This window comes from Tetrao urogallus, assembly GCF_951394365.1.
Source record: "Tetrao urogallus genome assembly, chromosome: Z".
In the NCBI taxonomy this organism is placed as follows: Eukaryota; Metazoa; Chordata; class Aves; order Galliformes; family Phasianidae; genus Tetrao; species Tetrao urogallus.
In genome coordinates, this window is record NC_136816.1 from 23,432,131 (window position 1) to 23,450,013 (window position 17,883).

Below are 17,883 nucleotides of genomic sequence, written 5' to 3' on the forward strand. Positions count from 1 at the left end.
GTGAAAAAGACCTGCATGCTACAGTGATATTCCAGTCTTAGGAATGTTTCGTAGATTTTGAATTTTAAGTACATTGCGTCATTCACCATTTTCAAAATTCAGAATTCTATACATCACTGTATTTTTACTATCCTGAAACAATCTCATTAGATAGGCTTTAATGTCTATGGTGGATAAGCTTTAATATCTGAAGTGGAGTTCACTATACAGTGTAAAACATTTATAATTTGAGGAAAAAGGAATCCAAAACTGTGGGTTAATTCAGTACAGACTCTGCAGCTTCCTTAATAAGTGATGCAGCTTTGTCCAGTTCTTGTTCTGTTTGTTCCACTGTTACCACTACTCGAATACTAGAAAAAGAAAATCACAACATACGCACATATAATCCTTGTCTTCAGTTTTAGGTTTTTCCTGTACTAACATTACAATTACTAGCTCTAGGTAGTAATTCAAATTCAACCAGACACAAGATACATGAGCAAATGTGGAAATGGTCAGAATATTTTCACCCTGTTCTCCATATATATAAGTGGAGATAAATTTTTCTGTTTCTGCACACGCACAGCTCAATGAAACATGCCTGGTAAACAGGCAAAGACCGTGTCATGCTGATTGTTAGGGTTCAGGTAGTTCAGATATAGTTGTTACTTCAGTGCATCAGAATCTTTTCTCAAAATTCTGCTGCATGAAAACATACATAGAGTCATACCCCATAAAATGAAATAATATATTGATTTTCTACTTACCTGGGTGAAGGAAGACATTTTTCTTCCTTCTCCAGGTAGCGGGCCTGAGTTAATGCAATACCACGATTTTCGCACTATGGATGAAAGCACAGAGAGAAACCAAAGAAAACAAAACACAAGGTTGATCATTTAGATAAAAATAGAGTTTGGCAATTTCTAAAGGTATACCATTTAGATCATCGAATGCATATAACTTACTTCACTACTACTGTGTCAGGATAATTCTTTCCTAAATGGAAGTTTTGATGGTGTGTAAGAAAGAGTATTTAATAAAAGATAAAATTGGGAAAGTTAGATGTAGCTTCTTCAGCTTTCCTCGCCAAATAATTAGACAAAAATGCTATGTTCGTTAGGCCATTCAAACAAATTTAAGAGTATTTTCAAGGATAATCTAGTTTTTGTCTGTGGTTTAGTCTTGTGTATCTGCCACCTGAAATCTAAAATATCCCCATCACTTTCCATCTATTTTACAATAGAGAAAGTAAGCCAGTGTACAGATAGAAAAAAAGATACTATATTCAAAACATGGGACTCTCTTCACACACAAAAAAGTTAATATGCCGCAAATATGCAAAACTACTGAAAGCTAAGTATGTAATAGTTAAAATACACCAACTGAACTGAACCAACTGTTCAGACAATAGCCTAGTTTCCTTTGAACATCATAGAAGTTTCCTAAGCAATTGTCCTAAACTTGAGTTTTGAAGTACACAACAGGATAACGCCATATTCTGAAGTATAAACAAGAAATATGTATTTTTGTCAAATGTTACAAAAGTAAACATGTGCAACGAAAAATTGGTAAAAGATGGTTTTTAGTAGCCCTGGACTCAGTGAAGAAGCAGATTTCTTGTAGCATTCCTGCAAGACATTCCAACAGGATACTCAACAAATTACCCACAAGTCACTCCATGCATTTGAATTTCATTCACTATCACATTGAAATGAAATAATATATTTTAACTGTTAAAGGGACACTTACATAATCCACAATTCTCTTCAGCAACTTCACATCATTTTCTCGAGATCCATAACTGCCTTCCAACCTTAGGTGCAATGCTGGAGAAAACGATTCTCCCACTACTCTTAAGCCAGAGATCCTAAAAAAAAACAAACAAACCCACACACTAGTACATAAGTGTTAAAGTTCTAGAGAGTAAGTGTTTCCCCTTTCCAGATTAGGAAGTGAGAAGGATGTTTCACAGAAAATATTAAATTTTTTTAACATTAAAAATAGCTGTTCATTAATAGTTTTCCATGCTAGCATTTACAGCATAAAAATCAATACGTACAGGGACATATTTGCTCTTAATAATCTTCACAGAAGCTATGCATTCCTGAAAATATTGACAAAAGCCTGAGTACAATTATTCAAATTACAGTACTGAAGCACTTTTTTTCTGATGCATTCTATTACTTTTCCCTAGCTGTTTTAGATGACTTCCACTTTTCTCCATATCTATTATATTTTTATCTATATCTATACTATTCATTATAATAATGCAGGCCAAACATGTACACTTCAGTTCACAGTAGGCAAAAATAACAAAACAAGAGAGCATCGTTCTTGCAGTTAACTAAATGTAGTTTTAGCAAATTTGTGAAACAATAACTAGTTCTGACTAGTTAACTTCTAGTTTACTAGTTAACTAGTTTACTTCTAGATTACTTAGTTCTAACTAATAACTTTTGCAAAAGACTAAAAAATTGTAGAAGGATCCTTCCAAAGATAAAGAAAAATGTTAGGAGTATGTTCCTATTTTACTAATGAAAACACAGCTAGCAAACTTGAGTCTTCAGAGTCATAGTTCGGAAAATAAATAATGATAAGCCTTTCTACCTGCTTATGTGATGATATGAAATAAGCTTTACTTTTGGCAAAATTTTTGATTTTTATTGATTTCCTATAGAAAATCTTTAGAGCACCTTCTGCTACTTAATCAGAAGCTCATCTAAACACTAGTAATTCTAACAGAATTGCTCTCATGTCTGTAGCTGAAGACAGCTGTTAATCAGCACCTTAGAATTTGGTTGCTACAGTCCTGATGTATATAACTCTGATCACAAATGATATTCTTCAGGAGTCAACATTGAGGCCTGTTCTGTTTAATATCTTCACTGATGATCTGGATGAGGGGATTGAGTGTACCCTTTTGCAGAAGACATCAAGTTGGAAGGAAGCGCTGATCTGCCTAGGAGTAGCAAGACTCTGCACAGAGGGATCTGGACAACCAGGATCACTGGGCTGAGGCTAACAGGATGAAATTCAACAAGACCGATGTCAGGTCCTGTACTTTGGCCACAACAGCCCCTTGTAACACTATAAGATTGGAGCAGAGTGTCTGGAAGGCTGTGTAGAAGAAATAGACCTGGGGATGTTGGTCAATACTCAGCTAAACATGAGCTAGCAGTGTGTTCAGATAGCTAAGAAGGTCAATGGCATCCTGGCTTATGTCAGAAATAGTGAGGTCTAGAAGGAGCAGGAAGGTGATTGTCCCTCCGTACCAGAGCATGTCCAGAGAAAGGCAACAAGGCCGGTGTGAGGTCCGGAGCACAATTCTTATGAGGAGTGGCTGAGGGAACTGGGATTGTTTAGTCTGGAGAAGAGGAGGCTCAGGGGAGACCTCATTGCACTCTACAACTCCCCGAAAGGAACTTGCAGTGAGGTGGGGGTTGGCCTCTTCACCCATTTAACTAGTGATGGGCTCAAGCTGGGTCTGGGAAAGTTCAGGTAGGATATCAGGAAAATTTTTTTCTCCAAAAGAGTGCTCAAGCACTGGCATGAGCTGCCAACAGAGGTGGTTGAGGCACTATTCCTAGAGGTATTCAAGAAACATTTAGATAGAATCATAGAATTCCTCAGGGTGGAAAAGACCCTCAAGATCATCAAGTCCAACCACAACATAACCGTACTACCCTAACTCTAACAACCCTCTGCTAAATCATGCCCCTGAGCATCACATCCAAACTGTTTTTAAACACACAGTCATGGTGACTCAATCACTTCCCTGGGGAGCCCATTCCAGTGCTTAACAACCCTTTCTGTAAATAAATTTTTCCTGATATACAACCTACACCTGGCGCAACTTGAGGCCATTTCCCCTCGTCCTGTCACCTGTCATCAGTGAGAAGAGATCAGCCCTGCTCTTGCTGTAATCACCTTTCAAGTATTGGAAGATAGAGCAGATACTTTATTAAAGGACATGTTTTAGAGAGGAAATGTTGGCGGTAAGTGGACGGTTGGACTAGATGATGCTGGTCTTAAGGCCAACAAATATGGAATGACCCACATCCATAGTTTTAAAAAATTCAAGTCTCCAATTCAGGGTGGCCACATCCATCTGTCTACTAGGAATGCTTCCTGACTAGTGCTAATTCTTGAACTGTATCCAGGAGTCAATTTCAAGTGGCCAAATCCATGCCACAGGCCATTCTAACAATGAAACAGAAGACAAGCATGCTCCAGTGACCAGGGATGTCTCCTGCCATTAATGTGCTAGTATGCACGTAACCTTACCAAGCCCAAAAGGTATACTAGGCTCTTTGTGTTAGTTATCAGGCCAAACTGGAGAACTGAATGATAAGAATAAGCTCTTAATTGTAGGGTAGTCATAGAAAAGGATGTTAATCACAGCCAGTGTTCTGAACAGAAAACTAGGATGAGGTCTCAGTGAGAAACCATCAAGTTTCGCCAGGAGGGGAAATCTTTAGAAATAAATCTGCTTTACCTCAATGAAAACTTTATTGAAAAAAATCTCAGCAGGTTAAGTCGTAAGTAATGAACTATTTAAAGGATACTATCTAATACTGTCAGGCATCTGGAAGAGGCAAAACTTCTGTTCCTATTGCATCCTGTATTCCTGCAAGAGAACTTCTTCATATATTTATTAAGATACTAGACGTTTTAAAATACAAGACAGAAATTTACATTATCTAAGATTATTTATGAAGGTAGGATTTTTTGTGACAGGTATTCCATCTGTTACTGTTCTTTTATGGTACATAAACCACCCCAGATAATAAGAAAGTAATTCTATAAGGGTTTCAGAAGAATTCTTCTATTTCTTCCATAGATATGCACTCAGTTTCTACCTGAAGGAAGCAAAGCCAGTGATTTGCGTGATTTGCTTATCATACAACATTAATGATTTTTTTCCTCCCATTGTCCATATACAAACACCTTTTTAGACCATTAATCTCAAATTGGTTCTTATACATGTAGTCCTAGATTCTACAGGTTAGTTACACTGGCTAAAAAGAGGTTGGTTTTAATTTGTTACTGTCACTGTATTTACTGTACATGAAGAAAGGAGAAGAGCTGTGTGTTCCTTTTCACATTATTTATGTGCAATTCTACTTTTCCTCTATGCTCTCTCTTAAACCAGTAGTTCACCTGTCACAAGAATATAATGAAGAGTTGCAGTTGAGCAGTAGCCACCGTCAGGCAAGGAAGATGAAAGTATTTAATGCAACAGTATTACAATAAACACAAAGAACCTCTCTCAAAACTTTGCCATCCCTCTGAACCATTGCAGACTTTTTCTAGCATTTTTATTGATTAAAAAAACAAACACATGATTCTGTAGATATTAGCTCAAGTCTTTCCTCCAACACTGTGTAATGAACTTTTTAATCAGCTAAAGCTTTGCCCAATTGCCTTGTACTGTTAAGTCCTCCAAGTTCTTCCTCAGAATGACCAAGAAGTAACTTCTTCCCTTGCTGTTTTGCTTTTTTTTTTGGACTTCTCTATTACCACTGTATTTTTCATAATTCAAAACTCCTATTAGGGGACACTTAAGCAATTTGGATATGTACTAATTTGTGACTACATTAACCGTATAAAGAATTTAATTGATTAAGTAAGGTAGAACCAACCGCAGGATTTTAAAAGGTCAGCCATGTCCTAAAGGCTATTGTTTTGCACTGGATATTGATGAGTAAAAGGTTGACAAATTCTTCCTGTACTTAAACATACTTATAATTGCCACTTCAAAATGACAGAATAGAGAAAATATTACAGTTATTTTCCTTTTTGCTTAGTCACAACATTCTACTAGTAGAAAGGAGACACACATAGTTCTAAAGTGAGTGCAAAATATTTCAAGCATAACAGTGTCCAGGTGTTTTTGACATAAAAACAATAGTATTTCAAACAAATTTGAAATAAATCACAGCAAAAGAAGACCAAGACTACTCCAAAGAATTTGAGCACAACTAACGCTCTAGCATAAAACATAGAGTGAAGCAGGAGACCGCTATCAGAATACAGATGCTTATTTAAAATACCAAGTAATTCATACTGAAAAAATGGCCAATATTAAAAATAAATAATTAAAACCAGGCAGAATAATTATAAACACACCACAGATTTCCTGCATGTAAAATTTTCTTCATTTCCTGTAAAGCACAACAGAAAACTGAAGAAGAAAATTAATTCTAAAATAATAAATATAATTTATAATTGAGAATTCTTGAAACTATTCAATGTATATATTTTTATTAATAAAACCAATCAAAAAAAGCTATTAGTCAAACAGTCATCTCCTAAAATGGTTACAGAACTTGAAACAGAAACTTTATTTTTCAATTAATTCTAGCAGTTTGCTGTATGTCTCCAGAATAATCAATATTTTATTGCTGTTTAAGATTCAGGTTTCATACAGAAAAACAATACGGTATAAAAGTTGATTGCAAGACGCTTTGAGACATCTGAAAGCTTACCTGCTAAGCTAGAACTCAAGCTACTAGCACACAAAATGATTTTATTTAGGCAATCTTTTCAACATGCTTTGCACTATTATGAGCTATAACACTCTTCTAAAGACTAAATCGTCTAAGGGCTTATAAACATCCCTTCTAGAAATAAGGCATAATATCATTTCAACAGGTTTTAAAAACTTGGAATCACTTACCCCTGTAAAGCACTGTGAATTCGCTTGCATTTAGCACGAAGAGTCTGAAAAATGTCTAGACAAAAAAAAAAGAGCTTATATCTCCCATTTCTACCTTAAATTTTTGTAAATCCATGATTAAAAAAAGGAAAATCTAGGAGATATTTTATATATGTATATTTAGATAAATGTAAATAGAAGATGTAACTCCCTTCACTATTCTTCAAAATGCTCCTGATTCCCATTTCTGCAAGGAAATTACAGAGCTGACAAAATCCAGGTGGTTCATGATCATAGGAAAAAGATGTTACAAATGCTTGATAAAAGAGGTTGAAATTGCAGATTTAACTTATTTACAAACTTATCTATAAAATGTCTACAGTTATGCAGGCTCTGCACCTTGATCCTCTCACCCACTCACCGCAGATTCTTAAATGGAAAATTTTGACTGATGGATCTTTCTTTTCTCCTATTTTCATTTAATTTCTGAAGACCAGGTATGGAATACACAAACCGACTGCTTTTTATTTGTGACAAATTAAATACTACATTTGTCTCCAGGTTTCTTCCAACCTGCTTATGCTAATGAATATTAAAAACAAATACAAAACTTGGACAATTTTGTCCTTATTATACATGTTTCTCACACCAAAAAAAATTCATTCTTAGATTTCAGGAACAAAAGCAATTCTCTGATTCTTAGAGCCAAAACTCTTGCCTAACTTGCCTTATTAAAGTGTCCTCTACTTGGTGCCGCCAGAATCACAGATATATTTCCATCAGGACGACAGAATACACCTGTTTGGATGCTCATTTAGAGGAGAAAAAAATTCAGGAGTGCTAACAGGAAAGGAATGGGTTGTTCAGTATGAAGCAAATACATCCCTACTTCTATGTCTATAACTTTATCTTCCTCTATTTGTTTTAAAGGTATTTATTTTCAAGGAAGAAATCTCTTACAAGTCTACAAAGTAGAATAATTGCTTACTTGGTGATCAATGACTATCATCTCTTTCCTTTCTAAATACAAGCGACAAAGAAAGGAAACATTAAAGATGTTAAAAAAAAAAGGCATAATGTAAGATTATGTAAACTAAAACTTCATAGAATCATGGTTTGGGTTAAAAAGGACCCTGAAAGATATCTAATTTCAACCCTCCTGCTGTGTGCAGGGTTGCCAACCACTAGACCAGGCTGCCCAGAGCCACATCCAGCTTGGCCTTGAACGCGTCCAGGGATGGTGCATCCACCACCTCTTTGGGCAAACTCTTCCAGTGCTTCACCACCTCTGAGTGAAAAACTTACACACGTAAAATTAAACAGCTGTAAAGGAGAGAAGATGTAAAAGAGTAAACGGGTGTGGAATTAAACTGAGTAGTAGTTGTTTTGGGTTGAAAAACGACTCAAGAATACGATTTTTCTTAAGGGATTTTTCTTCAGAATTAAGTACCTGGATTGTCTTCCATAATGTTCAGAGCCTCAATAGCAGCAGCAGCTAACAAAGGAGGCAGGGATGCAGAAAAGCAATAGCCTTGACCAGACAATCGCTATGGAGAAAAAAATACACCTTTTTATTATAGCAATATTGACAGTATCTTCATTTGCACATATTTAAACCTGTTCTCCACATCACTAGGCTAATGGAAGTATTGAAAAACCGATTTTCAACTCATACGCAATGTTTCTCAAAACTAGTAGGTTTCTAAACTGAATCAAATGTTGCATATCATATTACTCCTGGCAAATTGATACCAGTTACTAATCTTTGTGTAACTAATCTTGCCACATCATGTTAAAAAAAAAAAAAAGACTCACCTGATGGTCAATTATAAATGATCTTCCACAGCAAAATCCTCCAATAGAAGCCAGTGAATTTTCCATGTTTGCACTAATGAGGTCTATATCATCAATCTGCAAGTTAAATTAACAAGTTATTAAGAGATGCCTTTAATTACATCAAAGCAGTATAGAAGATATTTATCTTCTTAATATTTTCATGAATACTGGAGAAGACGCATCATGTTATCATATATTAGAACGAAGATATAAGCAATAAGAGAACTAAGAAAAGTTTTCCTACTTTCTCCCCACTGGAGAAAAAGGCAATAGAACAACATGGGCTGGCTATAAACAGAGAGGATTTTCTGACATACCCCTAAGATTCAAATATTTCTGTGTAAGCATGGTATTTTGAAGCATATGGGGCAGGAAAACACTGCAATCATTATCTCACTGAGCATTCAAAATGAGAATAAAATTGTGAAACTGTAAAGATTTTTACAATACTTCTCACAAGTATTAGGAAAAAAAAAGATTTCAAGTAAGCAGGTGAAATAAAAATGCAGAGACCTGAGACTAGTAAGTATTTCAGATATCACAGACATAAGAAACCAGTTCTGTAAATTGTTTTTGCACAAATCTCTTGTTCACAACAAAAGCAAAAAATATGGCACTTACATTTATTCCAAAGTGTTCAGTGATTCCTCTTCCATGTTCTCCAAGGACTCCAAAAGAAAGGCTCTCTTCCAAAAATATTCTAACTTTATATTTATACTTCAATTTTATCTAAAATAGTGCAAATTATATAAAATACAAGTAACAACCATTAAAATTTAGTCATAAAGTGGGTGAAGGGTGACGTTGTTAAGACAGACAACTACAATATTCAGAATACTGCAGAAATGTCAGCTCTAAATGTCAGTAGTGTTCAGTCATTAAAGGTATTTAAAAAAATGTTTTAAAATTTAAAATTTAAAATTGTTTTTACCATTAAATCTCATAAATACCACAGGCTGCATATAAAAATTTATACTTTTGTAGAAATATCTACTTTAAAAGGCAATTCAAAACCTCTTACCAATTCTGGAAGAGGGCAAATGTCTCCTGTATTCATATACAACCCTTCCACCACAATGAATCTTCGAGTTACACGGGCTTTGCGAGGATTCTTAAGAAACAAATGGTTTCAGTTAATTTCAACAATTAGTAACAAGTGAAGCTCTGGAAATTGCTTGGTAAGAAAAGAAAGTAATGAAAAGGAAAGGAAGATAATGTTGCCTTTTCAAGTAACCTCTTCACCTAAGCATTTTACAACTCATATTAGCAGAGTATTTGTGCTTGCTGACCCTGGTTTTAGTTGCTGTTTTTGGATGCCCTTTTGTATTTGTCAGAATGAGGAGTAAACCATTGAACTGACCCTTAGTTTTGAAGGCAGAACATCTTAAGAATTGAGTGCAAGACAAGAGAGGTGTCCAAGAAAGGTAAAACAAAACAAAACAAAAAAAAACAAAACAAAAAAAAAGAAAGAAAAAAAAAAGAAAAATCATGTTGCTGATGTAAATTTGAGGGTTAGGACTAGCCACTTCTGAGTTGATTTTGTGGTGTGGCATTCAAACTGTTAATTAACTCACATGATTTATAAATTGAAGACAGTTACACAAATTTTTAGATCAAAAAATGCAAGCTCTGCAAAAAAACCCAAATCAACATACACCAGTCATAGACCTGTAGAGATATTCCTCTACCATCAATGCCTGTGAATTCACTGCCAGGCACAACAGTGATTAATGTAATAAGTAAAGTCAATCTTAATTAAACATGCAACATTAATTGCTCAATACAGATCTACAAAAAAAAAGCTGGAAGTATCGGGCCCATTCAATTATAGAATCCAGTTTAAAAGCACTAAAAGGGACAGAAGAGACATAAAAACTAAGATATTTTTGTAAGGAGTGTACCTTTTGATCTTCAGTCTCTTGCTCCTTCAACAGTCGTTCAAGGTCTGTCATATCATTATGCTTAAATAATTTGATATTACTCCGAGATGCCTGTAATCCCTTTTGAATAGCAAAGCATGCAGCTTCATCTCTGCAAATACAGGAAGCCCTTCTAAGTTTACACTTAGTTTAATGTCAATTCAAAGTAGAAAAGCAACTGCTAGGACTGTACTACTTTTGAGCAGATACCTGTATTTACAGGTAGTTAAAAGCAGAGTTATTAAGGCATAATAAATTTTATTTACACTTAGAAAAAACCATTCCAAAGTTTCTTAGCCTCCCTATACTACAAGCACTTTCTCTTTTCTTTAAGTGTACACTGGTCCTTTTGTGACAGCAATTCATAGGAGCACCATATTTCATGGACCAGGTAGTCATCCCAGAAGCTCTCACTCCATTTGTTCTGTTACAAAGATGTGCCTGTATAAAATTGCAGTGATCAGGTCCTCTGATAATCTCAAACTTTCTTTTTAATATCCCTTAGGTATTGCTGCCTTGGTGATCAAAGAATTACCCACCATTTCTAAGTCCTGGAAAAGCAAACTTCTGGGTATAATGTGGTATGCACTTTCATAGGTAGGTAAGCAAGTCCAGCAACCTTTTAAGGTGGCAACTAAGTCAAACTTTTTGCACATGCTAACTGCAGTAATTTCAAACAAGGTACTTCAAAGTAAAGTGAGAAGATCTTTTGTCACAGAGAAGTTGAAATAGTTGAAACCTAACTCCTGGATACAGTGACACCTTGAATACAATATCCAGTACTGGTCATTTATCTCAAAAAACAAACAACTCAACTGATTCAGAAGTTGTGCTTTTTTGCACAAGTAAGAAAGAAATAGCATCAGTTCATTCTCTAAAAATCAAATGCATCAATTTTAATCAGTAAGTGTAACACTTAAAGATGTTTATTCATAGCAAGTTCAAGTTAAACTGTGAAATTACACATCCATAGGGGTATTCTGACTATTAGATTCTTAGGTACAAAAAAAAAAAAAAATTGTAAGATAACGAAAATCCACCAACTTCTAAAGAATCCAAGCCCTCCTCTTTGCCTCAGGAAATTCTGAGTATTGCTATTATTTCTTTATTTGTCCCTGTAGTAACTGTGACTAGTTACTCCTAGGGCCATATACTGTGCTTGCTGAATCTTTAGTTTGATCCTTTTTAGATGTTCTGTTTACAGTGATCTTTACCCAAGCAATTCCTTGCAGATATGTATGAGAGGAACAACCGTCACATGGGAAAGGAAAAAATGTCAGCAGGAAGTAGGAGAAAAACAAATACAACTACACATTTTCTAGGGAAAAATCTAGATATCATACTTAATCCTTGCATACACAAGTCTATGGCTTTTTCAGTTTGTTTGGATGCATTGTTGTTGTTGTTAAGCTGAGTGCTCACGTCTGCTCAAGTCTTTCCCTCAAACAAAGCAGTGACTGATTCGATTTGAAATATTTGGCAAAGGAGTATCTAAACTTTTTACAACTAAATACTTGGTCCAAAATGGCATTATTTTCTAAACAAATGGTTTAACTTGATTTACAATAATAAAAGCGAGACATCAGAAGAAAAACTCCTGAATCTGTAATTCTCCAGAGAGAAAACAATACTTACACAAACACGATGTCCCCTCGTTTAGAATACGCAGGAATTGCACTGGCAATTGTTGCAAATCCATATGAGTATATAATAGCTTCTTCTGTCCTCATGAATTTTGCTAGCCGGTCTTCTAATTCTAAGTGCACATCTATTAGAGTGAAAAAATAAAAAGTCCTAAGGCAGCTTAGCTGCATTCATATCAGAAAGACTAACTCCTTGCTTTTAGAAATGACCTAATTGAATTAAACAAAATTACTGTTCATTTGTAGGAAAACTTTTACAAAAAGTAACTTCTCAAAACAAACAAACAAACACCAAACCTACCTGCAATTAATAAAACCTTGCTTAAAATGAGAAGTAAACCAATATTAAACCAAAACTTCGAAAGATTAGAAAAATATTTAAGTAATGTGATTCTCTCATACTTTTACACAATGGTAATTAAGATCCGCTTTTGATTAGATCACAAGTAAATGAGGCAGGGTTCCTGGTCAGTGACTAGGGAACATAATTACTTCAGCAGAAAATAAATAGCAACCTAATTTATAGTAATTAATTAAGTCTTGCTAGCAGGCTGACAGTTCCTCCAAGCCAATGTTTCCACTGCATATAATACAGCTATCATTATAACAGAAAACTGCCCTTCTCAGACTACGTGCAATCACATACTGCCCCCTGAATGCAATACAGCTAATTCAAAAGGTGGCCTTCTCTATGCCACAGATACTCAAAACAAATTTGAACAACTATACACACATGCATTTTCCAAACCAATTCAGTGAGAATGGTCTGTGTTAGAAATGAAATGCCATGAACAATACAACACAAGTGAATAAATTGTTGCATTAGAACCAGCCAGAGGTAAAAAGGTGAACCAAAGCATTAGGTACTGTGCCTAAGCAAAATAACCTCTTTGTGTGATAAATGATTATTTTAATCATTCAAAAACATTGTCAGTGCAAGACTCTTCTACAAAATATTATTCAGAGAATCATCAAGTGAAAAAAACACAAGTTGTAGGGGCAAACAGAGATCCTTAGAATGTCTTCAAAGAGATGCGGAGTGCTGGTGGCAGCAGGTTCAAGAGCCAGCAGAGTGCCTCAGTAGCTAAGAGGCCTAACCACAATGCATTAAAGACAGCACAGCCACATGATCAGAAGAGGTGATTATCTCACTACAGTTCATGTCAATGCAACCTCACTTTGAATATTATTTGTAATTCTAAGCTCCACAAAAAAAAAAAGATGTTATGACACTCGTATGTTCCTGAAGGAAGGCACCAAAGCTGGTAAAAGGGCTGGAAGGCATGGACCGTGAGGAAAGGCTGAGAAACCCGGGCTGCCCAGTCTGAGAAGTGGATACTCTGAGGCATCCTCCCCACTCCCTGCAACTTCTTGCAGAGAGGAAGCTGGGGATATGCTGATGTCTTCTCCCTGGGAACCAATGACAAGATGTAAAGGAACAGCACAGAGATGCATCAGAGGTGGTTCAGACTGGACACTATGAAAAATGTCTTTACTCTGAAAGTGGTCAAACATCGGATCAGGCTTTTTAGGGAGGTGGTTGATGCCCCATTCAAGAAGAATTTGCACAATGCCCTCATTAGTATCTTTTACCTTTTGGTTAGACCTGAAGGGCTCAGGTAGCTGGACACGGTATCTTTGAAAGTCGCTTTCAGCTTACCTATTCTCATAGTCTCCCAGTTGTCAAGAACAATTTTACATCATCACCAGCCTCTATCAGAATATAGAGTTGTTGACCACTACTGCCTAGCTGTGGCCAACAAATACATTAACTACCTACAGAACAGTCATCCTTTCAAATCCGTATCTTTCCAACTTAAAGATAAGGTTGTTGTGTGTGACAACCTCAAAAGCCTGGTGGATGTTCAGGTAGATGGCATCCTTTGCTCTTCCTTTGTCCACTGACAAGTCACTGCCACAGAAGGCAACCAGATTGGTCAGGCATAATCTTCCCTTGGCGAAGCCCTGCTGTCTGCCTCACATCATCTTCTCATCTTGCATATACTTCAACAAAAGCAGGATCTGTTCCATGACCTTCTCAGGCACTGATGCGAGACTCACTGGCCTGTAGTTTTCCAGGCCTTATTTCTATCTTTTTTTAAAAATGAGAGTGATATTTCCCTTTTTCCAGTCATCGGGGATTTCATCTGACAACCATGACCTTTTAAATACGATGGAGAGTGGCTTAGCAACTACATTAGCCAGTTCTTTCAGGTCCCTGGGATGCATGTCATAGAATCACAGAACGGTTTGGGAAAGAACCTTTAAAATCATCTAGCTCCAATTCCCCCTGCTCAAGCAGGGACACCTCCCTCTAGACCAGTATGCTAAAAGTCCCATCCAGCCTGGCCTTGAATGTGTCAAGGGAGAGTGTATAATCAAGATGCTATAACCGCAATATAGTTGTTTAATCAACAGATATCAAGATGTTGTAATCACAATATAATTGAGAGAATCAAGCAAGGTAGACAATGATTACAAAAGAGAATAAGTGGAAGAGCTTACCCTTCGGCTGAGCTCACCAGAAGACACCAAGAGAGATGATCTCCAGAAGAGATCCTTCCCCTCTGGTAGCCAGCTCTTAAATAGGTCTAAGAGGGGTGGAGCCAGGCTCCACCCCTTCCGGCAGCACAGGTGAATTGCCTTCACCTGTGCTCCTCTGGCTGACTCATGGCTCACCTCAGGTTATTAATCAGAGGTTCAGGCCGTGACTCAGCAGTTCCCATACAGAGGGAGCATTCAGAACTTCACTGAGTAATCTGTTGTAATGTTTCACCACTCTCACAGTAAAGAATTTCTTCCTTTTATCTAGACAAAATCTACCCTTTTCCAGTTTAAAGATATTTCCCATCATTCTGTCACTACCTGCCCTTATAAAAAGCCCCTGCCGAGTTTTCCTGTAGGCCTCTTCAGGTACTGGAAGGCCTCTACAAGATCTCCTCAGAGCCTTTTCTTCTCCAGGCTGAAAAGCACCAGCCCAGGTGCTCCTTGATCATCTTCATGGCCCTCCTGTGGACATGCTCCAACAACTCCATGTCCTTCTTGTGCTGTGGGTCCCACAACTGGATGCAGTACTCCAGGTAGGTGTTCACAAGAGCAGAGCAGAGGGGCAGGTCACCTCCCTCGCTGGTCACACTTCCCTTGATGCAACCCAGACCCAGTTGGTCTTCTGGGCTGCAAGTGCACACTTCTGGCTCATGTTGAATCTTTTATCAATCAACACTCCTTTCTTCTCAGGACTGCTGAAGCCCCATATGTTTGTATACATTCAGTCTCATCAGGTGGTCTCAGAGTTGCTTTGCTCTTACTTATGAGGGATTTTGTTCCCATAGCCCCCACCCAGTGATTCAGGAATGTGAGAAATGTGGGAAGCCTGATCATCAGCTAAGACCGAGACAACTTGTTGAGTAGCTCAGCATTCTCCATGATGTCTGTTGTTGTCAGTTTTCTCATTTATCAGAAGGAATACATTCTCCTTGTTCTTCCTCTTCTGACTAATGCACCTACAGAATCCCTTGCTCTTTTTCACTCTCTTTGCCAGGTTAAGTTCCATCTGTGCCTTGGCTTTTCTAAATTCATAATTAAAAATTAGAGGAAACAAGAACAAAAATATTGCTTTGAGAGCTCAGCTATTAATATCTAAAGGAGAAAAAATGCTTTGTTTGAGTATAAAAGACCATTACATTCTCTAATTAATAAACTGGCAGAGATAAAGAGGTCATCACAATTAAAAAATAAAAAGCTTGCACATTTGTCACTGAACTTTAGTCAGCAACAGCAAACACTACACTGAGGGAACACATGGTATGAACAGTAGGCAAAAAGAAGTATGTCAGCTACAACCAGATGGTGAATATAACCATTTTCATGTTAAGATCAAAATTTTTATCAATCTATCATATTCTACTGTGGATAGAACGTTAGTTGTACTGAAGACAAAAAGCACAGGTCAGAACAAGACATAGCATACACAAAATTGATACATCGTCACTTAATGAAATGAACGCTTTATATAACTGCAAGGTTGAAAAGTCTACAGCTCTGTTTTTACTACCATTCTACTAAGATAAAAACAGAATATTACTTGATTTTCTATTCTTCATTGCTATTATATGCCTTCATTTGGTTACATCACTTGCATTAATCTACCTTAACTGAGAACACTACATAGATTATATTTGCACAAAGATATGACTGTTAACATCTTTCTGCGTACATATAAAACCTTAATTAAGCTAATGCTGTAAAAAAGAGCTGTGAAGTACCAATTTACTGTTCAGCATGTGCTCATATGCAAGTCAAGAGCAGAATAACTGAGACCAAAACCCCACATCTACTTTCATGCATTTTATTTGGTAGCCTGTTTTGGTCTTCATCTTTCTGAAGAGTATTGAAATGTTAGCCAACCAACAGCCTAAAAAAAAATCCCAGAAGTACTAAACCAAAAACCACCCTCAAAAGCACAGACATGCATCACGTCTGTAATAAAGAGAACATCACTGTACAGATTCAGTTTTGTGTGAAGATACAAACATTTCAAGGCTAAAGACAGGGATGCATTTCTGAGATGTACAATCTCTTAATAGGAACTCATTGAATCTACAAAATCCCCATAAACAGGCAGAGAGAAGAATAGAAAGTCCTCTAACATTAACATGAAATATCAGCTCTTACAAGGGGATAATTTTGAGTGACAATCATCAATTAAATCCAATACAGTAACAGGAGGAAACTATAAGCACTTCTCCATTACTTTTCCTGTGAAAAGTGATATCTCAAAAAGTTCAGTTTAAGATCACTTCACTGGTGATGTCATGCAGCAATATCATAGATTACACCTCCTGTTTCATGAAATGGAGTATTTATTACTCATAAAAAGGAACCAATTAACAGTAGTCAAATTAAAGGCAAAAGCTAAACAGTTTGGAACTTAGGATTACACCTGTAAAGGAGACAGGGAACAAACCAGAGAATCTCTCATTTACCAAAGAAAATGTACTTTAGCTACATTCTGCTCTAAAAAATTACTTCAAAGAAGCACTAAAATCAGGATTTCACAACACTTAATGTCAACCTGGACTTAGAACAGAAAAAGAGTCAGTAAGTTTCTTTGAGCTTTCCAGTGTATTTTAAACCTTGTTTGAATTTTAACAAATCCATGTGGAACTATGGTCACTGAGGGAATGCAGCTTCATAAAAGCTCACAAGTAACAGACTGCTATCCCTTTTATTTTTTTAAGGAATGAATCACAGCTACAGATTAACAGAAAGTCTCTTAAGACTGCTGTCAAATACTCAGCTTCATTCTGATAAATAGACATTTTTAAAAAGTAGGTAGAGCAACAGTTCAATCACTCAAAAGACTAGCCTGAAAAAGTTTTAAATAGTCTAGAATTAAAGCCAAAGCTAAATGAAGACACAAAAATCATTTGAGTATAAGCACGCCATGAATTCCAATACCTCTGACAAGACAAAAAAGTTCACAAGATAATGAGTTGATGCTTTTAGCATCCAACTATACAGTTATTCATTTATTACCCTCTGGTTTCCAAGCAGTATTTCAGTATCAATGCCTATAAATAACTACTTCCAGAGACTAAGAACTTGCTTTTTCCTAACCAGAATTAAGAAAACCCTCAGGAACACCCTCTCACATGATAAAATTTCTAAATTACAACTATAAAGTAATCAGTAAAGAAAAACTTAAGTATGACTACAGCATTAGATAAACTTAGATAAAATTAGTAATATTTACCATTGAAAACAGAAATCAGGTTGCCCTCTTGTGGTCTATTTAGAAACATGTTTCTAAGTTACACTGAAATTCACCAGGATTGGTAAATTTCTG

At 36.3% G+C, this 17,883-nt stretch overlaps 1 protein-coding gene across 1 annotated transcript in view; it reads right to left on the reverse strand.

The window, feature by feature from the left end:
* Positions 1-256: 256 nt before the first annotated feature.
* The window catches only part of SPTLC1 (serine palmitoyltransferase long chain base subunit 1), a gene marked incomplete at both ends in the record, with an annotated part of 30,067 nt that continues 12,440 nt past the window's right edge, over positions 257-17,883 (reverse strand). The window contains 10 exons of the mRNA XM_079548733.1: positions 257-350; positions 747-820; positions 1,729-1,846; positions 6,659-6,713; positions 8,088-8,184; positions 8,453-8,548; positions 9,095-9,202; positions 9,495-9,584; positions 10,375-10,504; positions 12,028-12,160. Of these exons, the coding sequence (XP_079404859.1) occupies positions 257-350; positions 747-820; positions 1,729-1,846; positions 6,659-6,713; positions 8,088-8,184; positions 8,453-8,548; positions 9,095-9,202; positions 9,495-9,584; positions 10,375-10,504; positions 12,028-12,160 (995 nt within the window). The remainder of the gene's footprint in view (positions 351-746; positions 821-1,728; positions 1,847-6,658; positions 6,714-8,087; positions 8,185-8,452; positions 8,549-9,094; positions 9,203-9,494; positions 9,585-10,374; positions 10,505-12,027; positions 12,161-17,883) is intronic.